General features: G+C 42.8%; 2 protein-coding genes across 2 annotated transcripts in view; one reads left to right on the forward strand and one right to left on the reverse strand.

Moving 5' to 3' along the window:
• Positions 1–27,642, reverse strand: part of LOC308300086 (putative flavin-containing monoamine oxidase A) — a 599,107-nt gene that overhangs the window by 36,822 nt on the left and 534,643 nt on the right. The window lies entirely within an intron of this gene.
• Positions 5,569–27,642, forward strand: part of dpysl2b (dihydropyrimidinase like 2b) — a gene marked incomplete at its 3' end in the record, with an annotated part of 37,430 nt that continues 15,356 nt past the window's right edge. The window contains exons 1-7 of the mRNA XM_080743854.1: positions 5,569–5,653; positions 18,994–19,082; positions 20,193–20,377; positions 21,523–21,687; positions 22,564–22,625; positions 25,660–25,740; positions 27,259–27,327. Of these exons, the coding sequence (XP_080599980.1) occupies positions 5,612–5,653; positions 18,994–19,082; positions 20,193–20,377; positions 21,523–21,687; positions 22,564–22,625; positions 25,660–25,740; positions 27,259–27,327 (693 nt within the window). The 5' untranslated portion in view covers positions 5,569–5,611. The remainder of the gene's footprint in view (positions 5,654–18,993; positions 19,083–20,192; positions 20,378–21,522; positions 21,688–22,563; positions 22,626–25,659; positions 25,741–27,258; positions 27,328–27,642) is intronic.

Raw genomic sequence — 27,642 nt, forward strand, 5'->3', positions numbered from 1 at the left:
ATGAGACTTCCTCAACACTCCCCTTATTTGCATGTAACCAGCACCTTAAAGAAAACATAAACAGCCAATAGTCATAGTTTATGGAACAGGCAAACTTTCAACCTGTCCACTATAAAAAAATAAACAACAATTTTCCCTTTTTTTTACTGTGACTAAAAAGTTAGAAATTAATTAAATTAATTAAAATGAGTCATTATCCATTTTCCCACATTGTTTAAAGATAAAGATAAAGAAAGCTAATTTAACTGTAGCCTATTGCATTCCTAACCAACGGGTTACAAGGCAAACCACAAGGACACTGCACAGTGCACATGGAGCACAAAAGCTCCACAAGAAAATATTCCACATCACCCCTATAGGCCAGTGTTTCTCAAATGGGGGTACATGTACCCCTAGGGGTACACAGGGGTACTACAGGAGGTACGTGAGAAGTTTGAAAATGGGAATATGTATTTTACTGTTATTGTTAATGATAAAACATTAACAGAGTTTGTGTGAACCCGCTCATCTGTACATTTCTAAACCAAAGTACATAAATTACTTGACCAGTAGTAACTGTTATTGAATAGAAAGCAATGTTTATTTGCCATTATGCTATTTTATTTTTAACTTATTGGCAGTGGAACTAGACTTTTGATGTACATTTTGCTGTAGTCATGGGAAGGGGGTACTTGGCTTCGGAAATCAGTGTAAGCGGGTACTGCAGCCAAAAAAGATTGAGAACCACTGCTATAGGCTACCTATTAGCTGGTCATTTTCTCAGAACTTAAGCCCCTTTTCCACTGGCCCAACTCCACACCACTCCACACCACACCGCCCACTTGTGCCAGGTTTTCCACTACAAGGACCTGGGTAGAGTGGTGTGAAAGTGGTACTAAACAGGGTACTAAAAAGTATCCACTCTAGAGTAGGTCTGAGCTAGGCCAAACAGGGCCAAACACATCATACTGACTGATCACTCACTAACTTTTCATTTAGACCACCAGGATTTAGTTGTAATACATGATAATAGATTCTATTGTGTTATAACCACTATTATTGCGACCGTCAGGTCGCAGTTACTATCAAAACCTCCACAAACTGTGAGTCCGTCCGTCCGTCAGTCAGTCCGTCCGTCCGTCCGTCAGTCTGTCTGTCACACGTCACATGTCACACTTTTGCCCTGCTCATATCTCCGCAACCGTTGCCCCGATCCATGCCAGATTTTGCACACACACTCCTTGCCTGCCAAACTACAACCTCCAAGGACCCCCGGAGCTCCAGGGACCCCCAGGTCCCTGGGGGACCCCCAGATGTAAAAAATGACCAAATGTGCAAAAATGACCACCCCAACGGGGCTGCTCACGGGGAATTTCCGGGGACCACCGACTCCTGGTGCTCCACAACGGATGCAAAAGTGGTGGCGCCCCCAGTGGAGGACCCCCTGCCACTGCAGCACACATAAAATGCCGTAACTCGTGCTAGGAGCGTCCGGGAGAGCCGGGGCCGGTACCTATTCGTCCGCCTCGGCGGCGCGGAGACCCCACCCCTCATTTCTCACATGGCCCTCTTCTAGCGCCACCATGTGGCGGATTCTTGCAAAACACATTTTTGGACACTGCTCCTACAGATTTTGCCCTAAAATCACACAAATCGGTACACAGTATGTCTACACCCATGTCATCAATATGGATGTCCCATATAGCGCCACCATCAGGCCGATTTTTTGAACCTACTTTTTTTTAGGCCTACTTGCCGGCGCAGGATGGAGCGACGACTCCGACTCACGACGTCTCGTCTCCAAAGCCTTGTTGCAAACCTTGTCGTTTTGAATCAGCACTTTAATCAAACAGAAACGAAGTAACTTGAAAGTGGTAGCATATTCTGTAACTAGGCTAATCTGTAGGCTACTACGCAGGTGGCCTATCAAGTTCGAGATGGACACTGACGGGTGTGTGTGTGTGTGTGTGTGTGTGTGTGTGTGTGTGTGTGTGTGTGTGTGTGTGTGTGTGCGCGCGCGCGCGGTGCGTGCGCGTGGCACAGAGACGCTTGGTTTGTCAGTCTCCTATGGGTGGTGCTGAAAGGACAGCGCCCTTTTTGTCGAGCCGGAGAGAGACACGTGTCTCATGTTCAGCACTGAACTGTCCAATTTACAGTAACATACTACCAACTCCAAGATACCCCAAACGTGGCTTCTAAAAATGTCAGCACTGTCTGCATATGATGAGCCCATAGTTTATTGACATGCATTCTTATCGCGTTTAACAGCAAATTTTGATTGTCACTTCAGGGGGTCACTACTAGACATCAAATGTAGCTATCAGAGCTATGTGAGGGCAAGAACAACGCTTTACTTTTGGACAAAAGGGGACGCATCATTTCCGGACCGTCAGCCCTGATACGTTGTTCCAAGGGTTTACATTGGGTACAGCCAGGTAACACTGCTGTTCAGGCAATATATCCCATATAGGTTCTGTGAAATTAGAAAGATTGGATCGGGAGGCTTTTATATAGGCTATCCTTGCAGGTTGATCATCTTCGACGTAACTGCTCAAGGCTGGGGGCTAAAATTGGGACACATGAGTAAGCAGTTTTATGCTACTACAAATATTTACAAATGAGGTTATGACGTGATTTTTTTTTTACGCCCCTGAACTGGCTGTCCGATATCGTATTGCTCATTGCTGCTTTACCCCCTTCGGCAGGATAACAGCATTTCCATGCAGCATTAGCCAAACAGATTGCTGTTTGTTCATATAGTGTGCACTCACTGTCTGTGTGCGACCACCTGCGCTCGTAACCGGCAAGGCGGTGGCTGTGGAAGCTCAGCACGGATCGTATCAGGAACAGTCAGAGCCCCGTAGACCATAACCTCGTCCTCGCATCACCACTGTTCACCCTGCAAAAAACAACCTGTAAGCATGTCGGCCACCGGGGAAGTGTCAGATTTCTTCAGGAATATGGGCTCCGAAAGCCCCAGGGCACGGCAGAAATTCTGTGGCATGTTTTGCCCGGTGGAGGGATCCGCGGATAGCAAAACCCTGGACCTAAACCTTGGACTCCCGGCGGGCAAGGGGAAGACTGACGGGCGAGTCATTGACAGACAAAAGGACATCTCCCAGCCGAAAAGGGTCCAGATAAGCGAGAGCAAAGGAAAAGAAGCACTACAAAATCTGGATGATAGGGTACATAATCTGCTTTATCGTCCTCTGTAATTTCTCCTTCTTTCTTTCTTTCTTTCTTTCTTTCTTTCTTTCTTTCTTTCTTCATCTGTTGCCTCTATACCTAACAACAAATCTGTCTGGATAGGCTATAGGCTATGCATAAAGTTTAGTTTTGACTTTTTGTAGGCCTATACCATTTATACATTATCACATGTTATTCATATAGGTGTGACAGCACGTTTAGCTTCCCAGCATCAAGCACTGTGATGTTGTGATGTAATATGCCATAACCGGCTGCACTGTTAACGCCTTGCACAGTGCAGAGGGAGTGGCTTCTGTCATTATAGCCACTGACAACAAACGTTGATTCCCCCCTGTATATTAACCTTTTTTATGATATTTTTGTCTTATTCGTAATTGTTCTGGGATATGCATTCTCTTCTATAATGGCATGCCCAAAGAGGGATGCTAGGGTTTTAATATAGCCTATGGCTTAAAATGGTCAGAATCGAATTTATATACTGATTGTTGGGACACACACACACACACACACACACACACACACACACACACACACACACACACACACACAAGCACGCCTGTTTCATGAGTGCTGCATTGGACCACATAAGGTGCATAACTTCTGCTCTGAGGCTATAGGGTGTGTAGGTAATCAATAAGATGCCTGCAGTGACTTGCATGACTTGCAGGAAACCCCACAAAGAGTCAGAAGGCCATTTGTCCCATTTTGCAGGTGCAACCCTGTGGATGAGGATTTTACAACTCATGCTGACTAACATGACATGCTGAAATAGTCTACTTAAGTGTTGTCAGTTTTCCTATATCCTACTCAAAGTGGAACTTGTTTAAAAAAGTTTAAATTAAAATAAAAAATAATAATGCAGACATCTTAACAAAATAGGCCTATTAAAGGAAATTCTACCTAAAAATCACCAAGCAACTTAACTTCACTTGACTTGACAAAATGCATTTGCAGACATCCTCTTCCTCTTGATTCATCAACTCAAACACACACACACACACACACACACACACACACACACACACACACACACACACACACACACACACACACACACACACACACACACACACACACACACACACAAACAATGGCATTAGTAATAGACTATTTAGCTACTGCCTTAAGTGCAAAATCCTCAGAAAAATTAAACTAACAATATTAAAAGATTTCGCTGGTTTCGTTGGTTATTCATCCAATGAGTTTAGCTTCTAATGAAGCAGGGCGGGGTCTTGCGCATGCGCCTTTTGATTCATAGAGAATGGCCCTGACTGAAATGGCTAGATCCCATAGCCCGGAGGGATGACCAGTAGGTCTGTGATTGGCCTGTCTGGCTCTTGTCTGGCTCTCTGTATGAGTAAACTCAAAGATGAGATATATTATGAACTATGTTAGGCTATATTGGATTTAAGGTTTGAGTCACCAGTCATCATAGACTTAAAGGTAGGGAAAGTTATATGCCTAGTTCTTGGTCAAAACAAAAACGTTTTCTGTTCAAAGGTTAAAGCACTATATTCTGATAGTAACCTATAAGCCTATAGCTATAGAGTATTTGTTCAATAAAGGAGTCTTCTCCTCATCTCTCGAGCTATTTAATAAACTGAAAATAGTACATTTCAAGTGGGTGGCCACATCAGGAGAGAGTTCTCTCTTCTGATTGGGTTAAATTGGTATCCCGAGATTCCCGACCTGACAATTCATTTTCTAAGACAGGAAGACTTTTTCTGAACAAACTTACAAACACTCTAGTCTATAGCAATGCGATTAGGCTATAATAGGCTATAGAGCAATTTCGTTTTACAAAAATATCACTTACCGTACCTTTAAAGATATTACAGAAAAAAGAAGAAGAAACAATAAATATATATATATATATATATATATATATAATATAAATACACCTCTGATGTATAGACTATATCCTGTCAAAATATACCTCTGATTGTAAATAAGCTAAACAAAGTAGGAATTTCAGATGTGACCAATTTCTACTTCATAGAGATAGAGCCAAAATTCATAGAGGCAAAACCATAGGGCAAAACCGGCGCGTCGCTTGTTGCCTGACAACCAACCGGCCAATCACAGCCCGACCGTTCCTCCGGGCTATGGGCTACAGACTCCATCCCCTCCCTCCCCTCCTGTCTGAGTCCGTCTGGGAAGCTTTGGTGCATCGGCAGAGAACGGGAGCGTACAGCAGGACGTGATTTGTAGTTGAGAAAGAGTTTGACCCGATTCTCCACAATAAGCGGCCTCCCATCGACCCCCCAAAGGATCGCACATCGGAATTTGACTCTTGATATTTTGACATTTTCTTCTATACATTTATTTATTCCTCTGACTCAACCTGCAAACAAACGCAATAGTCGATAGTCCGAACATCCCATTGAATTGATAGCGGTCCACACGGCGCAGAAGAACAGTGAAGATGTCTGGCTATCAGGGCAAGAAGAACATTCCCCGCATTACAGTGAGTTGCGATGTTATTCTACTGCAGTAACAGAGTGGTAGTAGTAGGCTAACTGAAAGGAAATCTAATTTAAATCACATTTTGTTGAAAGAATCGCCGCAGTATAGGGCTATGACATGATGCCACAAGACAGCATGGTGCACGCAGAGGTGAAGGACCTGCTTATTACAGAGGTTGTGCACATCTGAAACCTGCTAACTACAGAACATGTAGCCTACTATTCCTGTAAAAAACTGGAACGGGCATCTGGCCTATTTAGATGACAGCTCTGCAGGCTGTGGCTGCATGCAGAGACATCCCCACGCCTGGTTTTTAGAGCATCTTTGGCGTCAAGTGCCCCAGGCAGGCTCACTGACTCCCGGTGCTAGATCGATTTAAACTGTGTATATTAGAGTGTTCTTCTTATGCACAAAAGTGAAGAAGCCCTAGTGGATTTCGCTCGAGAACTTAGAACATTTACATTTCACCATATTATGCTCTTTGTTACACATGCTTCCTCGCATCCGCCCATCCGCTACAATACTGTGTTGGGGTGGATTTTTTCCTTCTCCCCCTGTGCTCCATATGGCCTCTGCTTTGTATCCATGGCCTTTTTTGTTTTGGTGTGTGTGTGTGTGTGTGTGTGTGTGTGTGTGTGTGTGTGTGTGTGTGTGTGTGTGTGCGTGCGTGCGTGTGCGTGTGTGCGATGCAGAGCTGGAAGCAGGCATTCAAAAGGCACGTTAAATGTGTCACTCTGGGCAGTGGCAAGCAGCCCCATCCTGGAGGATTGCCCAGTGCCGGCTGAAATAATGGCGAGTTGCTTGCTAGCAGCAGTTCAATGAAGAGAGGGTTGAACGGAGAGGGTGCGGGTGGGTGTGGGTGGCAGCCAGGAGGACCTAGTGTTTCCTTCCATGCGTCTCTGCTGTTTAATCAAAGGGATCTTGTATGTACAGTCAGTGACAGAACAGTATAAGGTCACTATTTCCCCAGCGTTGTCATGAGTGAGGCAAATGGGTTGAGTGATTCATCACTCCATGGCTGCTATAGGCATGGGGTATAGGCCAGGTGCCTGCAAACACTGCAATGACCGCGCATATCAGATCAATATTGACGGTGACTTATCATTATCATTTACAGTAGTGACACCCCTCTCCATGGTGTGTGCATGCATACAGGCTTCAAAAGGTGCAGTTAGAGAGAGAAGTCCAAGCTGTAGTGGGCTGCACTTAGGGTAACTTCTGTAACACACTCATGCAGGCACCCAACACCATTAACTACTGAAGGACCAACCTATAACTAATCTCAGTCACCCTCTGTCACAGACACACACACACACACACACGCACGCACGCACGCACGCACGCACACACACACACACACACACACACACACACACACACACACACACACACACACACACACACACACACACACACGCGCAGATGCAGTCCTCGCAGCCTCACATCTGCACCCTCTGCTGTTGCTGCTGCTGACTGAGAGTTAGTTGGTATAAGATGGTGTCAGTGAGAGAGAAATTAAAAGCATGATTTGAATGTGATATACCGCAGTGAGTATCAAATATGCAAATAAACATATTAAAAATATATTTTGGGCCCGGGAAATCATTTTCACAAATGTATTTGAGACAATATTATTCTACATACATATTCTACATACATACACACAGAAAGAGAGAGAGAGAGAGAGAAAGAGAGTTTGTATGTAGAGTGGCAGTAGCAGACAGTGCTACCAGCCACACCCCTGTAGCAGTGATCATGGTGTGCTCTTCTTGCTGCCTTCTTGGTTCGGCTTGACAGTATTGGCTAAAGGCTTCACATAGAAGCTTCTCTGACACCATTACTTAACTCCAGGGTGTCAGTCAAAGAGCTTGTGCATAGGGTTGCAAGTCAACTATCCATTATCTTCTTGTGATTATCAGTTAACATTTTTGATTAACCGAATAATCAAGAAGCACATTTAAAAAAAGTATTTGTTATGTTTTATGTATCTATACTATAATTTTGCGAATGTCTGAGTGAGTGAGTGAGTGAGTGAGTGAGTGAGTGTCTGTCTGTCTGTCTGTCTCAGCGTTTCTCCTCAGTGGCTGGAGCAATTGATCTGAAATCGCATCACCATTAGCATATGAACACACCTGACATAACTGTGAAGCCCGTTTGTCACTTTCACAAATCGTATGCTGTATATTAGCATTTTTATGGTGTATCTATATCTATTTAGCCTACAGTACCTTTTGTGACCACACATGTTAAGGGAGGGGCGCTGTTGTTCAGGCCATGCACAATCACACACAAACACACACACACACACACACACACACGGGGGGGGGGGGGTGTGCAGGCAGGCGGGTTTCTGGCCCGGGTATTTCTTACATTGATGCTCCTACATATTAGCATGCAAGCACCAGTTAAAGTTACTTTCCATCCTTCATATACTGTGTGCACAGTGCACATCCCATAACCCACACACTGCACATCATTTCGGAGCTCATATCTTTGAACGGGTAAGGGCTAGTTAGTAGTGAATCAACACAAAAACATTCTAATAGATTTCTTTCTAAAACAATTGTCTAGGCAACGAGGTCTTATGCACACCTGATAGGCTTAGAGACAAAACAATTGTCTAAAATGATTAGTCGTATGCATGTGTTCTGTAGGGCCATTTTTGACTGGGCTCTTGTGCCAGAGAGCAGTTGAGAGATCAGAGGATTAGTGGCTGTCACTTTCCAAATCGCAATTAAGCCGATCCTAAGTGGCTTAGTCTCGCGAGCCAGACTGTTGCCTCCCACAATTTCCAAATGCTTCCGTCATACAGTCTGGAGCACGGAAGCTCTGAAAAGCGTCTTTACAGTCGCGCAATATTATCCAAATATAACTCAAAATCATCTAAGCACATGTAGCTTGCTGCTTAGCGGAAATGGCAATAAAAAAACAAAACAATCTAAAGATATATTTTCGATAAGGGAAATTACTTGAAGATGACAGCTTCCTGCCTCGGAGCTGTAGTTCCAGACTCTATATAGCATTCAGAGATTGTGGAATAGTTATCTGGCTAGGCGAGACTATAAGACTGTCTAGCGTCTAATCTTGAAACTGCATAGGACAGAAAATAGGAATGAAGACAGAAATACTGTTTATGTTGTTAATTTATACCAAGAGTCTGTCCGATGCAATCTGCTTCTATGTTTCTTCTAGGGAAGCTCCATTATAGACCTGCTGGTGCTATTAAAACAACTTAAATCAAAAGGCACCTTGACAGTTTGCAGGATGGATTGAGAGGAGAGTTAAATGATTTACTTTCAGAGGCCTGATTCTTTCCAGTTGGTCCTGGGATTCATACCTCCAAATATTTAATCACAAGCCAACTTTTCTAATTTCTAGTCTGCTTCTGCCCGTACGTAGATAGTTGAGATAGGAACATAGCTGTGATTGTGAATATGCTTCAGTCTATTATGTTATAAATGACATGCAGGCTGCAGCATATACCGGTATGCTGCAGTGGCACTGACTGAATGAGGTTCAGTGCGTTTAATGGATTATGATTAATAATCCAACAACAGTTTATAACCGAGACATCAGAGCTGTGTGCTCTATGTCCACAAATACACACACACACATACACAAACACAGACACACACACACACACAGAGAGAGAGAGCCTATAGACCCGATTTCCTGAGCGACACCCTGCAAAGTGCGCCGCCCGCCATTTCTGCGGTGTAAACAGTATTGTAAAGTAACGTGTAGCCTACATTTACTGTAGTTAAGTATTTTGAGTATTTGTACTTTACTTGAGTATTTCCCATTTTCAATAACTCCAACGCTGGCTGCTGTTTACACCGCAGAAATGGCAGTGGCGCTCTCTACAGGGGAGCGCTCAGGAAATTGGTCTATTGGGGCAGTGGAGTAAGAGTAAACATGTTTATTGTCCATGTAACATCAACACAGTTTGCAACTGGGTGGGCTTTCATGGCCAGTGGGGGGGGGGGGGCAGGGTCAGCTGCACAGACAGCATCAGGCTCCTTAAGGGAGCTCTCATCATCAAATATGAATGTCATCCTCAAGTTCACCACCTGGGCTTGGACTTGCTCCGTGACTCATCCAGAATCTCCACCATTCAGATTAAATGGTTGGCCAGACAGACAGCCAAAGTTCACCCTACTGCAGAATGTGCAGAAGAGATTCAAGTTGCATTAATTAACTCCAATCCTCAAAGGTGTGACAGATTCTTAGCCAGTCTGTTACCTTATCTGTAAACTTTATTACAGTACAGCTTGCTGTGGTGGCAGATCTGGTACCCAAAGGACTGTGTTAGTGTTTGTTAGATGAAAAGGAACACTTAAACCAGTCTTCAACATTTTCAGGCCAAGGACCCCTTAACTGAGAGAGAGATGAAGCAGGGACCCCCTCTACATAATGGTATGAATGTGTTATGCAGATTTTCATCGACTTGTTTGACAGCACTGTCATCAGTCTATGTTGGTTCTAATGTTTTTATTTTTTATTTTTTTAAGACACTTTAACCCACTTCAATCATTGATACGTAGTAAACTTGACCTTTCACTCTGTACTTGGTCTGCTCTTTTTCCCCTCTACACCAAACCTTTTTGCTGAAAAAAGGCTTTTAGCTAAAATTCTCCTCAGAATAGGGGATGCGAGGGTTCAAAGCTTTTAATTGAAAATAATTATCAAATCACACAAGGATTTGGTGGCCCCACTGTAGTAACTCTGAGGACCCCCTAGGGGTCCCGGACCCCCTGTTGAAGACCCCTGACTTAAACCATATACTTTGTTGACTGAGGTTCCCCAGGTTACCTCCTATACTAAATCTCTTCACCGAAAATAGCTGTTCTACAAGCTCAAAACACGTCACCAGGATGATGCGTTGTAACATGTAAGTTTGTAGATCTGCCATTTTCACTGAGTGTTTGTCCTCAGAATAGGGATGCTCGGGATCATGTGGTTGAGCTTGGTGAGCGCCCCACTTGACTCCTGCTCATTGCTGTTCCACCAGCAATGTAGCCTTGGCTCTGTCTGTTCACACACCACACAAAGCACGCTCTCTGTTCACACAGTGGCAAATGAGTCGCGTTTTTTGTTTCCCCCACTGTAAACCTGCGTTTTCTCATTCATAAACTCAGCTGCAAGAGAGAGAATCATAGAAAGTAGAAAGAGTGTTTTCTTTTTTGCAGAAGCGAAATGAGCATCAGTTTGCAATGTGTTGCATGTGTGTCTGTGTGGACGGGTTTGTGTTTTTGTGATTTTGTTTTGTGTATGAAAGAGTCATGTGTAATACACATAGACTGTACATGACTGTGTTTTGTGCCCTTTCGCACAATTCAGTCTCTGAACAACAGACAATATACACTGGAAGAAATAGTAAAACAAGCTTCAAAACAAGTTGTCAACGTGGGGTCCAGGGACCCCCAGGGGTCCTTGAGGGAGCTCCAGCTTGTAACAAATGGATAATTAATTAAGACTGAGGATTTTACTGTGTTGTGTTAGGTGTTCCATGGTGATCTCGGAGGAACGTGTCAGGCTTTCACCAATTTGGGTCTTAAAAGAGCAACTTTGCTGAGCATGAACATCAGCACCATGTCATTATGTAGGAGGAAGAAGACTCTGTGAGTTTCTGTGTGTGTGTGTGTGTGTGTGTGTGTGTGTGTGTGTGTGTGTGTGTGTGTGTGTGTGTGTGTGTGTGTGTGTGTGTGTGTGTGTGTGTGTGTGTGTGTGTGTGCGTGCGTGCGTGCGTGCGTGCGTGCGTGCGTGCGTGCGTCTTTTATTTGCTACAGTGCATTTGCACATGTGTAGTACAATTTCTCCTCCGTATTTAACCATCCTAGTCTATTGCAGTTGCTGCCATAAATACAGCACCCGAGGAGCAGTCTGGGTTAAGTGTCTCACTCAGGGACACTTTGTCACATGTAGACTGGGCAAGCCGGAAGCACACCTTTTTTACACATTAGTTTTTTATATTTTTTACTTACATTTTTGGCTACATGAAGTCTGATATCCGTGCCGTTAGACCCCATCTTGTTCTTTCCACGGCCCGGCATCGAAGGGGTCAGCCCTCTCCTCTGTGACAGCGTTTGTCTGTACAGTATGTCCCCCAACTCCCCCATATTATGCTCCCAGATTTTGCCCAAATTGCCCAAGTTCTTGCCTAAATATATGGACCTGACTGGTGTCATCAATATGACGTCAGCCCAAATATGGAATTCCACAAGGCTCCAGAGTCCAGACTGGCCCATGTACTACTGACTGCACAGGGAAGCCATGCCATTAATCCCATTATCAGAGCCTGTCTTGTTTCTGTTCTGACTAGAGTGAACGGACGCTGGAACGTGTGTGAAAATGACCTTGGGGGACGACGTCAATCAGATAATCTGACTGTCTCACTCAAAACTAGGGCTACTGTAAGTTTGAATCACTTAACACCTAGTTGACCGGGGTCCCCCAGAGGTCTATACTTAATTCGAATAGCAGATCTACAAGTTCATAACTTATTGTGAGCTTGTAGATCTGCCCCCATAGGTTAGGGTTCATGTAGCCTGGGATCGCTTCCAATTTCGGCCTTCTGATCTGGTCGGGAGTGGATGGCGTCCTACATCATTTTGTAGTCAAAACGGACTACACTTTGGCCGGAACTTAGGCCGGATGGCACACCAAACCGGATGGCACGCTTCTGTAGTCTCGCGTGGCCAGACTGTTGACTGTGGAAGACTTGTCTGGCTCTGCGAGACTACTTCTTCTGTCACAGACTAAGTAGACAGAAATGGTACCACAGGGCTGCCAAGTCTCACGCTCCGTACCATATCGTATTGTGACTGTGATCACACAGTAAAATCCTAGTGTTAATTTAACTCAGATTGTACAAATGTACCCGTATACCTTTATTTAAGGAATCCTTTCAGAGGGATGGGTGTCTTTACTTCAAATGGTGAATGCTTCCTTTAAAAAACAGACAGCGATGATAATGCTCAAAGAGTTAATGGGATGTTGATATTAAAGGGATATTGGTGAGTAATACCGCAGGCTATGATTCAAGACACTTGTATCATATTAGTGTCTGGCCTGGCAGTATGTATGCTCAACCTGAGTTCACAGTGTTCCCAGTTTATGCTCCATTTGGTAGACAACACATGGCGTCGCCTGGTAACGCCTAACATTGGCAGCGCCTTTTTCATAGCATCCAGGTCGAGTTGGTCCTGAATCTGTGACTTCTTAACAGAATATTGCTGTGTCATCAAAAGATCTGTGCATTTTTTCCCATTCGCGGATGGTTTCAGCTTTCACCTGTGCTGCCATGGTTTCACGTTAGACGAGGCTTGCGTTTGATTACAGCCTACTGGGTGTCACATGATATGGTGGATTGATCTGACAAACTGTTTAAATAGCGGCTTGTTCAGTGTTTCCTCACTCAATTATGTACTGTATCTGTCCCTGTCTGTCACTTTCTCATGTTCCGCTAGCCTTCCTCCAGGCTTCAGAAGTCTTTTCCCCACAATGGAATACATAGCTATATTGATGGATACTAGATACAAGCCTTCAGAGATCAGTGATTCTCAAGTATTGTATGTGAAGGATACCTTTTAGGCTACGGAAACCCATTTGATTTGAATAAAGTAAATGTCCTCCTTGCACATTGGTGCGTTTTTTCAGACAAATATCAAATGTTCAGAGCACGTAAATAAAAAAAGCAGGTTCACGTTATGTCAATCATGTTTGCACTCTGCCGCCCCTTATTTTGTGCGTGTTATTTTTTTCTGGATCAGGGTTGTTTTATTCAGTTTTTCGCAGCTGTCGCCACTCGCCACTGGGTCCCTGCTTAGATCTTAACCATTATTTTATACTCTAACTATTAAAAAATAGTAGATCTACAAGCTTGCACCACAGCACTCGTAGACCTTCTATTTTTGAAAAATATTTACAAATCTTTGAATATATATTTTTAAAAGCAATCATTTGTAACTCAGATACTTGCTTCTGGGGGGTCCCTGGAACATATTTTGAGATAGGGGTCCACGGTCAAATACATGTCATTTTGGGGGTCCTTGACATGAAAAGGTTTGAGAACCACTGATTTAGAACAGACAACAGAGTAAAGCTTTGAGCAGCAGTGAAACCATAAAGCCGGGGTCTACATCCTGTTTGTGACAGGGCTATAAATGGTTTCCCATGTTAGGAAAGGTCACTGTCATGTCTGGCAAATTGGCACAGATCCAGTACAATCAAAAAGGCCTGATGCACCATCAGTCCTCTCCCCATTAGCTCTGAAAGAGCTCTACCATTACACAAATGGGGGGCTCGTGACATACAAATGTTTCCTTAATTCAATTAATTTGTTTTCAGCAAGGAAGTATAAAAAAAAGTACTATTTTAGATACAAACACTCATTCTAATCTAGAGGGGTAACAGTGCTGAAAGTACTTTTCCGATTGATCAAATATAAATGATAAGTGGGGTTTCTAATTATAAAAAAGTAGACATCAAAGAATTGTTGAAAGGGGGACAAAAATACATTTCAAATTATTTCATTTCATTTACCAACAAAATGCATTATTTTTATTAAAAAATATGTATTTTGTTATAATCGATTAAATCCATTTGATCGATTAACTGTCACCCCTAAACATAGGCTCCTTATGTGAAAAAAACAAACAAAAAAAAAAACTGTGTGACTGCAACCCAGAAAGCTTAACTCTGTTTATTGTACAACCATGTGTAACCGTTTCTGAAAAGATAATTAGTTGGCCTGCAGCCCTGCATTGGCTGGAATGGCCTGAGTTCGTGTGAAATTGAAAAAAAAAGAAATGAGCGCTGAGAACTTGAAAACCCCTTGTCTGCTTGCATACCAAGTAATATGATAATGATAGTCATGATGAGCACTGAGCAGCCACGTGATGCAACAGCATATTTCAAAGCAGTTGTTGGAGGAAAGGATGCCAAGGGTGGATGGCGTGAGGCCAGCCCTTCCACCAAAGGCTGTCTGCTCCACATACAGTGTTATGGGAATTTACCACATGGCGCTCAGTCTGTGCGGGTTCCGTCACCACTGTCGCTGCATCGCCACACCTTTCAGCGCGCAGCTGCTATGCATATTCCAGAGTTTCTGTTATTGTCAACAGTGAGATGGGAGTTTATTTGTGTGAGTGTGCCGTGCACACATGTGCGTACGTGCATGCATGTGTGCACAATGCACAATGTGATTTCGGCATTTCTATTGTATATACTTTACTGATATTTAGTTCTACGACTCATTATCTCTACCTCTCATCCCTGTGTGTGTGTGTGTGTGTGTATGCTGTATACAGACAAACAGACAGACAGATATTTGATTTTCTGATATTTATTGACGAAAAATTCCTGTCTGCCTTTTTCAGACTTCTTACAGTTCCCATGGAGTATTTTACAGGCGAGCATCGGACTGGCACACCCATTATGATCTTTGACAGCCATCACCATCCAGATTCATGGTTTCTGAAGTATTTTACCCCAATGACATCACTGGAGTCAATACAACTTTGGCAGTGTTTTTTTCTGCTACTGGAGCATTAGCCCTATAACAAATATTTACAGATAATGTTGAATATTGGGGTAGTGTCCCTTAAATAAATTAAGGGAAGGAATTTTGCTAAATTGAAAAACATACGCACGCATGCACACACACATGCACACACATACTGTATATAGTCCTGATTATTACATTGATTTGTACTAATCAATGACATGAATCATATTATACAGTGTGAGTTATCTATCTGTAAGCTGGGATGCGTGCAGGACAGGGCGGGGCATGTAGGGCCTTTGGAAAGCAGCAGTTGTGCTCAGGGCCAGGGCTGGGAAACACACTGGAGTCAGAAGCTCAGACAGAGAAGCCTTTGTGAGCAGAGGATGCTTAGGTCCTCGTGACCAGAATTGTGCCACTCCCAATTGGGAGGACGGGCCCAGAGCCACTGGGGTGACTCAACAGGGGAGGAGGTGGTGGGGGGGAGAGCAGGCAGTATGAGGGGGCTCCTGGGATTTAGGGTGAGGCGTGAAGTGGGCTGGTTGTAGAGTCTGGGTTGGGGACTGGCCCTCCTAGAGAGAGAGAGAGACAAGTGGCACAGCTAGGGCTGTCACGATTATGACATTTTACATGACGATTGTCACTCAGATAATTGCGATTGACGATTTAATTATGTTTTTGTCGTTGACATTTCTGTTTGGCTTGTAGGCTTTGAAGTTAGACATGACAAATATGACACATAACCTAACGATACAAAAAAATTACTGACAATTATTCGACAACTTTAAACTTAAAAAAGAACATTGATAGTGCGACGTGTTGTGAGCTTGTAGATCTGCTATTTCCACTATTTTTGAAAATGTTTCAAAATGAACCATTTTCAACATGGAAACTATTATGACAAAATAATCAGTGTTGATTTCGTCGACTAAAACTATGACGAAAAATGTTTGTCGACTGTGTTTTTTTCACTGACGAAAACTAAATAAAAACGAATCAAAAATTAAGCTGTGGTGACTAAAACTAAGACTAAATATATTGACAATTTCGTCAACAAAATAAAAACTAGACTAAAACGTTAGGGAGGGACTAGTGGAGAAGAGAGTAATTTTATGTTTGGTTGCTCACAGGTGTTGCGTGCTGAAAATAGCCGATCTACAAGCTCACAACGCGTCGCACTGCGACGCGTTGTGAGCTTGTAGATCTGCTATTTTCAGCACACAACCAAGTGTAAAATCAGTCATTACGATGCCATCAAGGCCTGCCAAAATACATTTTAGTCGACTAAATCAACTGTAGATTTAGTCACCTAAAATCTTATGATATTTAGTCGACTAAAATTAGACTAAAAACGAATACTTTTCAGGTCACTAAATTATGACTAAAACTAAATGACATTTTATTCAAAAGACTATGACTAAAACTAAATCAAAATTTGCTGTCAAAAACAACACTGAAAATAACTGCGATTATGTCAAATAATTGTGATTAGATGATGATGTAATAATTGTGACAGGCCAAGTGAGGCGTGCAGTGGGCTGGTTGTAGGGTCTGGGTTGGGGACTCGCCCTCCTGGAGAGAGACAAGTGGCACAGCAAGCATGGATGATCAATTACATGGTAATTGGTCTGCAGTCTGGTTGGTCCTTTGAAAAGCTGTGTTATTTTGTCAGCCAGTCAATCGTCAGGAAGAGGACTGAGGGGGCGTGTTCTAAAGGCAGGCTCTTCATTGTTTCACCAGAGCATTCTTTCCCTAATTTTGTTTCAAGCAGAGCTGGCATCAACCCCAGCAAGAGAATCAGTGATTAGCATTTTCTTTAGTCTTGTGTCTGGATGGGCTTTTGTTGAAAGTTTGTTGAAATCCAATTCATGCATCTAGTGCTTTTTGCAAAACAAATTATCCTCCCCAGTCCCCAGACCATTGCAGGGCAACAGAGGATGTTCATGAAATTTAAATAGCAAAAAACACAATACACTTTTAAAGTCACAGCAGTGGGAGCCAGTTGTTTGTACATTTGCATGTGCATGCTCCCTCTCCTTAAAAATCCCAATTTGACCCCTCGCTATTTGACCCCTAACCCTTGACCCATCATACTTGTATGTCCTGGCTGGTAGTGCTTACCGGTCCTGCATTCTGTAGCATGCACATTTCAGTTTTACACTGTTGTTGTTGAGGTTTGTGCATTGTTCCATGTCTAGCTTTCATGTTATCTTATATCTTGTCTTCTTGCACCTTGATCAAACAAACTCCTGTGTGTGTGTGTGTGTGTGTGTGTGTGTGTGTGTGTGTGTGTGTGTGTGTGTGTGTGTGTGTGTGTGTGTGTGAGACCCCAATGCTAACCCTGACACCCTCACAATATTGTGCATATTTCTGTGAGCATGTTTTCATTCCATACATCCAACCATGCTGCCTATTATCTCTTTTCTTTGTTCCAGTTCCACTTGCTCTGTCTTTCTCCCTCCCTCCTTCCTTCCTTCCTTCCTTCCTAACTTCCTTCCATGCACATGTGTGCGTGCACACACACTTTCATTGTTAAAACAACTCCAGCAGAAACATGGTGCCAAACCCAACAGCAGTGTTCTCGGACTCATTATCTCTACCTCTCATCCCTGTGTGTGTGTGTGTGTGTGTGTGTGTGTGTGTGTGTGTGTGTGTGTGTGTGTGTGTGTGTGTGTGTGTGTGTGTGTGTGTGTGTGTGTGTGTGTGTGTGTGTGTGTGTGTGTGTGTGTGTGTGTGTGTGCGCGCGCGCGTGCGTGCGTGCGTGCGTGCGTGCGTGTACTGTGTACAGACACAAAGACAGACAAACAGATATTTGAGTTTATGTGTGTGCGCTTTCTGCTTGTGTGTTGACAAAAAGTGGTGCAGTTGAAAGACCCAGGAATGGAAGGATAGAGGGAGTGCAGTCATGCAGTGGCTCAAACTGCTGCAACCATAAACCATAGGTAGAGGACGTGCTGTTCTCTGTGGGGATGGAAGCCAGCAGGGTTTAACATGGCACTGCAGAAATCCGGCGTGACACAACAAGGCACACCAGAGCACATCAGATGGTGTTGTGACATTGTCCAATGGTCCAGTCACATTCAGTGGTAGCCTTCAAGTCTGGGGTTGGAGGTTTGGAGGGATGGGTTGTTGTTTTGAGTCTAGCACATTTCTGTGTCCTGTGCCTCTACAGCAGGGTTTCCCAAAGTGGGTGACGGGGCACCCTAGGGTGCCGTGATGCCAGTCCAGGGGTGCCGCAGAATAGTCTGATAACATTTGGAATTCATCAATATCACTTCACTATGCTTGTGACACATTGTAGCTTGTAGATCGGCTATTTTGGTGAACCTTCCCCCCAGAATTGGGATGCTAGGGTTCAAGTGGTTAAACATCAAGTATAAGTATAAAGTTATTTTCAGTCAGTTCTGATGGAAACGGATATTTCTCCAGTATGATGTCAAATGCTAAAAATGAACAGTGTAACTCAGGGGTGCCGTGGATGAACAAGTTATTTACAGGGGTGCCCGGGTTCTTGTTGCTGTACCTACTGAAGTTTCCATTGATGTATCTCTCTCCTCTCCTCTCCTCTCCTCCCATCCTGTATCCCACAAGTATTAATCCTACACCCGGTCGTTCTAGATTGGTCAGAATGCTGCTCACCCCCATAATCGTATTATTTATGGTGTCCAATAAAACAGATTAACAAGAAAAACAGACTTGTCGGTGTGGTGTCTGGTTCCCATAGGTCGTTGTTTAGCCGTTTCCCCTCTCAGTGGATGTCCGGAATGTGGTTGGAATGTATGTAGTAGAATTCTGTTCATACCAACTGATCCTCTTTATTGTGCCTCTCTCTCCAGAGTGAACGCCTTCTGATCAAAGGAGCGAAGATCGTGAACGATGACCAGTCCTTCTGCGCTGACATCTATATGGAGGATGGAGTCATCAAGTGAGCCCTTTGTTGAATCTTCAAGAGCCTGAACTTTGGTTGTGCTGTCATCTGAATATGATCACTTAACTCAGTGGTTTTCAACCCTTTTCATATCAAATTCCATTATTTATCGGGCATTTGAACCTCGGACCACCCCTCTCAGACCCAAAACCTTTTGTCGTTGGATAAGATTATTTTTTTTCTCCCACAATTCCATGCTGTATTGATGTGGTACTATAGGAGAGATAACAGACACACTTTGAGCAAAACAACAATTATTCTACATTCTCTAATTGTGTAGACGTCTTGTAAATTAAGTAATGCAGATATTTAACAATAATTTGTTTTTTTGTTTTGTTTTTTGTTGAATTTTTCACCCTCAAGAGTTACCCGTACGGGTCCTTTTGGTTTAATTTTTCACCCTCCATTTGGTCCATTTGGTTTAATTTTTTAAAATTTTCACCCTCAAGAGTTACCCGTACGGGTCCGTACGGGTCCTTTTGGTTTAATTTTCCACCCTCAAGAGTTAAAGTACTATAAGGGTCCATTTGGTTACCAAGTCTCCGTCAGCTGGGGTTGAAAATCTTAACTTAACACTTAACCAAATTACTTTCAACCTGCCGTCGCTGTTTTTGTTTTCTTTGTTTTCTTCTTCAGCGTTTTCAAATAGCCATATCTAAAGCTCACAATGTAGGTTATAATATGATACCCAAATACAAGGGGACAGAAGTCCAGAGCTGAGTGTGCTCTACTGTCCATAAGTTTCAGAGAAGGATAGCGGGGTGCAGACTCTCTGTGAACAGTCAATAGAAACATTCCAGAGAACTGCACGCACAAGGTGAACCATTCTTTTAATTTCATTATTTTCCGCAGCATCAGTCTCTGGCAAACGGACGTGTTTCAGCTACTCAGGCCTTCATCAGAAAAACGCTGACGAAGGCCTGAGTAGCCCGAAACATTTTGTCAGAGACTGCTACTGCGGTAAATAATAAAATATAAAGAAAATTGAAAATTCACCTTGTGAGTGCAGACCGTTTCTATAGAAGGTCATAATATGATCCCTGTTTCTGTCTTTGAATTTCTGTCTCTGTCTCCCTCCCTCTCTTTCTCTCTCTCTCTCTCTGTCAGACAAATTGGGGAGAGCCTCATTGTTCCCGGTGGGGTCAAAACCATCGATGCCCATGGTCGCATGGTGATGCCAGGAGGCATTGATGTGCACACACGTTTCCAGATGCCTGACCGAGGCATGATCTCGGCCGATGACTTCTACCAGGGCACCCGTGCTGCTTTGGCAGGGGGGACCACCATGATCAGTACGTCAGCTATTTAGACTATGTTCAGACTAGCAGTTAATCCGATTTCCTTTAATCGGATTGTTTTTTATGAAGTCTGAACCGCGAACTAAAAAGAAAAACACAAGTTGGTGGAAAATCTTGTGAGGTGTAAATGGGCATGACCTACACAGGGAGTTTTATCATGATCCAAGGTATCATGATAGGTATTATTTGACACTATTTGACCTACTGGAAGTATGCATGCACCCAACACAGCAGATTAGCTATTCACAGAGGAACAGACTGATGGACAGACAGATGAAAACATAATCTAATTTGCCTGCAGTCTGAACAAAGCCTTACAATCAAAACACCATCAATCAATTTCTGTGGGTGGATGGATGGATGGAGATGATATGGGTGGACAGACAGACAGACAGACAGACAGACAGACAGACAGACAGACAGACAGACAGACAGACAGATAGATGTATGAATGAATGAGTAGATACACAGACAAATTGATTGTATCTGGACCCGAGTTACTGAACATTAAGTGTACAGCACTGTGTCACTGTGGGTCGTAGGCAATTGTTATGGGTCACAGGTAAATGTTCAGAAAAAGAAAAGTTTAAAACAGAAACAATCATAACGTTTCATCAATTAAAAACAATTCCAACTGTATTTCAGAAATAAAATCAAATACATTTCCAAAAAAATACATACATACAAAAAAAAAAAAAGAAAAAAGTAGTGAATATAGCAGATCTACAACCTTGCGCCGCGCTGGCTGTGCGCTTATAGATCTGCTATTTTCACTAGTTTGGGTCGCGGCCAAACGTCTAATCTAATCTCTCTTTTGGGTCTTGACTTGACCTGAAAAGTTTGAGAACTACGGGCGTGCAGTATATGTCAGAAACCTCGTATCTCTTAAGTTTCAAATGTGTACGACTTTTGGTAAAGCAAAGCCCTGCTTCATCATACAAGACTGTCGCACAAAACTAGTGAAAACAGCCGATCTACAAGCACACAACACCTCGCATATTAGTACATTTTATAGATGATAAATACAAAACGAACGGTTTTGGACATACAGGTTTCCACCCGACAACGACGATATGTTTGTGCTGTGCATGCATGTGTGCATTTGTTTCATTATCTGTTTGTTTTTTCCCCCGGTCCAGTTGACCATGTGGTGCCTGAGCTTGGTGTGAGCCTGCTAACTGCCTTTGACCAGTGGCGTGAGTGGGCCGACAGCAAGGCATGCTGTGACTACTCTCTGCACGTGGACATCACAGAGTGGCACCGAGGCATCCAGGAGGACATGGAAACACTGGTAAAAGACCACGGTACGGCCTCAGTGCTCGCACACTGAGATACATTTATACATGCAAGCGATAGACCGCCCGGCCGGCTTAACCCATTTAGGCCTAGGATTATTGACTGCTTTAACTATTGAAAAATAGCAGATACCCGGTATACAAGCTGTTTTTGAAAAATCGTGAAAATGAGAATTTTTAAAAAGACTTTTTGAAAAACCTATGTTTCTATGTCAACGATCTGACTAGCCATCGTCAAAGAAAAGGTCCTTTGCTCAGTTAGCCTGTTCTTGAGAGACTACTATGTCAGTGGTTCTCAAACCTTTTCATTTGAAGATTGATGATATTTATTTGGCCACGGACCCGCATCTCAAAATATGTAGTTCCAGGGACCCCCCAGAAGCAAAATTTGAGTTATATACGTTCGCTTTGAAAATACATATAGACAAAGATTTGCACACATTTTCACGACTTTTTCAAAAATAGCAGATCTACAAGCTTGCAGCGCGGCACTTGGTGCCGCGCTGTGAGCTTGTATATCTGCTATCTTTCACTGGTTAAAGCATTCAATAATTCTAGGCCTAAATGGGTGATAAAAGCCGCTTGATGGAGTGGTCGGTCGATTTATGTATCATTTAGTCATTAGTGTATAGCATATACTGTATATCTCATGCATAAGACGCATACAAGCTGGGTTCTTAACAAAGACAAAAACCAAGTGCATGCATAATAAATATGAATCATGTACATTTCATTATATATAATTATTATGAGTGATTTTCTTACAGTATGACCACCTATTATTACGACTTGATAAGCATTTTTTCATTTCTGATAATTCTCTATATGCTGTATATTTTCTTAATTTCCTTTCTTATTATTTGACAATTATCATCGGTTCTTCAGGTGTCAACTCCTTCCTTGTCTATTTGGCTTATAAGGATGTTTTCCAGCTTACTGACTCTCAGGTAGGATTATTTCCTATGATGGCTTTGTAATGTGTGTGTGTGTGTGTGTGTGTGTGTGTGTGTGTGTGTGTGTGTGTGTGTGTGTGTGTGTGTGTGTGTGTGTGTGTGTGTGTGTGTGTGTGAGAGAGAAAGAGAGAGCGAGTTAGAGGGAGAATGATGACTCATATGACTCTTGAAGCCTGATTAATACTTGTTATTTGCACATCAGTGTCAAAAATGTTGGAAATTGCATTGTGAGGTTGTAGATCAACTATAAATCAGGCTTCAGTGACTGAGTGTCCAGACAGAGAAACATCTTTAGAAATCAGATTCGAATCGCAAAGCATATAGGAATGTGGTTAAAATCAGAATTTTCAAAAAGCTGTTTAGACTTTATGATAAAACAGTGAGATTTAATGACTTTGTTAACACATTCACCTATAAAAAGAGACTTGCAGCACTGCTGTTATCTATACCTTGCAACTACCAAGGGTGGCCCATTTGTGTCTTTTCCTATGACAGGGGTCTTCAACAGGGGGTCCGGGACCGGGGTCCTTAGAGTTACTACAGGGGGGGCGCCAAATCCTTGTGTGATAGGATAATTCTTTTAAATGAACAACTTGAACCCTCGCATCCCTATTCCGAGAACTTTAGACAAAAATAGCAGATCTACAAGCTCTCAAAGCCTCGAACACGAGGCGGTGAGAGCTTGTAGATTGGCTATTTTCGGCAAATAGATTTGGTCTAGAGGTAAAAAAGAGCAGACCAAGTACATAGTGAAAGGTCAAGTTTACAAAATATCAACGATTTAAGTGGTTAAATGTTTGAAAATACACATTAACATGAATCCAACATAGACTGATGACAGTGCTGTCAAACAAGTCTATGAATCTATCTATGAAATCGACAAAAATCTCCATCACACATTTATACAATGCGTAGAGGGGGTCCCTGCTTCATCCCTCTCTCAGCTAAGTGGTCCTTGGTCTGAAAGCGTTGAAGTCCGCTTGTCCTATGACCTGGAAACACACAGTGCCAGATGTACTGCATATTGGATGACATCATGAACATTACATCATAGCCTTGCTCCCGATACTAACACTTTTCCTGCTGCTGCGTCAGACTCAGTTTGTTTGATTTGGCCAGCTCTGGATTAAAAGGGTTGGTTTGAGGGAGGCCAGTGCTACTTCTTGCCTGTTTCTCTGGTGAGAGTGAGACTATGATGATACTAGGCCCAGACCGCTACATTAGATGGACACATAAATTATGTGACATAATACATAATAAACAATATATTATATCGTCCATTATTTGACATTTTTGGCGACATCGGTATTATGCAGCTGATGTTTTTTCAAATTCTATACCTGGGGTCCCTATGTTGGGCATGTCATAATAGGTTGGGGAAAACATGTGTAGATCTACAAGCTAGATTGGGGCTTAAGTTAAATATGATAACAAGTTTATTTCTTGAATTGATTTTCTTGCTTGATTGAGACCCCCCAGTCAAAACATTGGTAATCGATGATCTAGGGCTCTCCATCGAACCCAACCATTTGGCATCAGTCGGGCTCTAGATGAAACCCATATGTCTGTTTCTGACTCACTGGAAAAGTCAATTAATCCCGCTTGAACGCTCTTTTGAAACAGTACTGTGCCGGTCTTTGCACCTGTGAGAGGAATGCATTAAGGACAGTGCAGCCAAAGTTTATCTTTCGCTCTCCCAGTCTCCCATGCTGAACTTTGACGGGCTCTTTATTATTGCGTAGTTGGCAGCCAGTAGATGATGAGTCATTCGAGACGTCAGTTTCTGTCTGTGTCCATGAAATCATTGGTGTTACTGTGACAATCATTGAGGGTGCATAATCTTTCCATCACAAGTGTAAGGCCAAACATCACAGTTTGGTAGAGTCTTTGGCCATGTGCTATTGTGATTATTGCCGGGTCCCTTTTGTTTTCAATACTGTGCCATATGTAGATATCAATGAATAAAACCAGGAAAAGACAACAGTTGTCATATCACAATATTATAGTATCCAAAATCCCAGACAATATCTACAGTAGTCTATACTAGCCCTGGGATGAAGTGAGTAACTCTGGTCCAGTAAACAGGAATGAAAAGATACAGGCCTTGGTATAAGAATAGTGATTATGATCAGTAAGTAGATTATAGTGTCTTATAGTCGCTAATCAGCTGAGCAACAAAGGCATCTATCCCTATACCTTTTACAATGTACTAGACCCTTAGAGATGTCTTAGCTACTCATACACTGAATTGTCGGTGCCTGGAATTGAACCCAGAGCCTTGATACCCGGGCGTTTAAGTACGGGATAATGTCGAGAAAATAAAGGCAGCAAAAATAAACACTGAAGGTGTGTATTTGCCAATAATAGCACCATACTGTGTCATGTTCCTGCTTATTACAGTAAGCCTTATGAACTAAATCTATAATTTGACACAGAATATTGATGTATTAAATGGTAATTGCTATGTATTACAATATATACACATTCTGTTACGACCTGGCTCGTAGGCCATAACAAAAAGGAGGAAGACACACACCATTGTTAGAGGAAACCATGCAAGGCACCAACCTGCTCATTGGGAGCAGTGGCTCAGTGTTTTGCTCAAGGACACTTTGACACAAAGCAAGGAGTAGCCGGGGATCGAACCTGCACCTCCAGTTCCCAGATGACTGCTCTCCTAAACCACTAGATTTAATTAGCTTACGAGCTTCCACTTACAAGCTTCTGCTTCCATAGCAACGCAAACAGAGGCTGTTGTTGAGAACAACATTCTGCCATTCAGAATGTCAGACTTTGGAATGACGCGATTGACCAGACTTGAGTATTCAATGCAGTTGTTTAATAAAGCAGAGATATCTCATCTGAGAATTAAATACTAAAGTCTCAGATCTTAGATCTTAATGGGTTAAGATCCAACCCTCAGCTGTGTTGGTCCATGAAAAAAGAATCAGTGCATTGCTAGATATGAAAGAGGAGATGTGTTCCAGTCTGAGACGGTAATGACACGGATGTCCTTCTTTTGGTACAGGTGTATGAGGTGTTCAGTGTGATCCGCGATCTTGGAGCCATCGCACAAGTTCACGCTGAGAATGGAGACATTGTAGCAGAGGTCAGTACACTCACAACACTCACTTCATCACTACATGGGATATTGGCCCATATTGGGCCAGTGTTGTACCCGAACGCGTTCAAAGAACGATCGTTCGTGAACACGTTCGTATTTTGGGCGAACGTGAACTGAACGTAATTGTTTTCGCTTGATGAACGATATTGTCGAACGCGGTCATTCTGACGCCCGTGAACGGCGTTCGTCGGCGTTCGTCGGCCGTTCATGCGGCGGTCCGCGCCTCCGCGGTCGCCTGTCCTCTCCTCTCTCTTTTCATTCACATGCTCCAATAATGCACTGCACGCAGCTCCTTGAACGTTGATATGCGGTGCTTTCTGCACTCTGCAGTTGGCAGCTGCACTGTGAATCTCCTCCTCGTTACGTCTCACAAGCCTATACTTTGTCCTATGTGTGTTGCACGGCGAAAATAGCTGATCTGCAAGCTCACAACGTGTCGCATCCACGAGACAACGTGAGCTTGTAGATCAGCTATTTTAACCAACGCGGAAACACAAGTGTTTCGTATGAAACACCTGTTTGTTAAGACTCGGAAGGAGGCACTCCATTCCTATGGGTGTCGCTAACGCCAGGTTTAGAAACGTCTGCCTTCAGGAAGACTGGGCACTGGGCACATAAATATTGTGGGCACCTCAATGTTAAGTTGGATGAAATTATTGCTGTGTATGGTTCTATATGGGCTGTGTCAATAATTTTGACAAATAATAGCATGCAGCAACGTCTAAAAATGTATATATTATATATATAGACCTATATATATAATATATATTTGAATAGCCAAAAGGATAAAAACAATTATGGTTAAAAAAGAACGAAAAAGAACTAAGTTAGTTCATTTTGGGGAACCATGAACTTTAGTTCAAAATATAGAATTATGAACTAGAAATGAACTAGTTCATTTTAGAAGTTCTGAACTTGAACTTGAACTAGTTCGTTTTTAAAGTGAACTTTCCCAACACTGTATTGGGCATAGTATAACTTGTATAAAGAAGATAGAGTTGAATGTTGCGTGGAAACGTATGTTGGCATCAAACATAAAACAGAGCTGGGCAGATTCAGTTTGCTACGTTTTTTGATAACGTGCCAAAGCCTCTATATGAATGATATTTTACTCTCCTGTCTTGTGTCAAGGCCAGTCCCCTACAGGATTAAAAAACACCAAACAACACAACTACACAGTGGTACATTAGTCAGCCTGTGTTGTGTTTTACAAAACACAGACTGACAGATAATGACAGCTGAAAGTATTACTATGACTTACTGTAGGTAATTTTATCCTCAATCACAGTGAGAAGTTCAATGCTGGTGTCTTAATGATCAACAGATGCAAATTAATATTCACAAAGGCCATGGCCGTGGCTAGTATTCGCTGCTAGTAGATTGGTCGCATGAGAGCTTAGCAGCAACTGCACATGACTCAACGTCTTCCGTCTATGTCACTGTGTGTGTCCGTGTGTGTGTCACTTTGTGTGTGCATGTGTGTGTGTGTCTGTGTGTGTGCAGGAGCAACGTAGGATCCTGGATCAGGGAATTACTGGTCCTGAGGGACATGTGCTGAGCCGTCCTGAAGAGGTAGGACAGTGTTTCTTTTTCGTCTGAGAGATCTGACTTTCCGACGTGCAGCTTTCCGAACTCAGACAGCCTTTAAGTTAAGGCATAAGAGCTGGTACTTAAGACAATCAAAATAGAGTCCTCTGTCTCTTTCCTTCAATGTCAGACTTTTACTCCCACAAAGAAATTACTAATAATAATTCACTACGATAGCAATAGAATATTATTTCTACAAACACAACTAACACAAGAAAGTTCACAGCTAAGCACAGCTGTCATTTTATTTCTCTTGGAGAGGCCCGTACAGACTTTCGAGTTTCTTTGGTGCTTCTTTCA

This window comes from Nannobrachium achirus (assembly GCF_963921795.1).
Source record: "Nannobrachium achirus genome assembly, chromosome: 15".
Lineage (NCBI taxonomy): Eukaryota > Metazoa > Chordata > Actinopteri > Myctophiformes > Myctophidae > Nannobrachium > Nannobrachium achirus.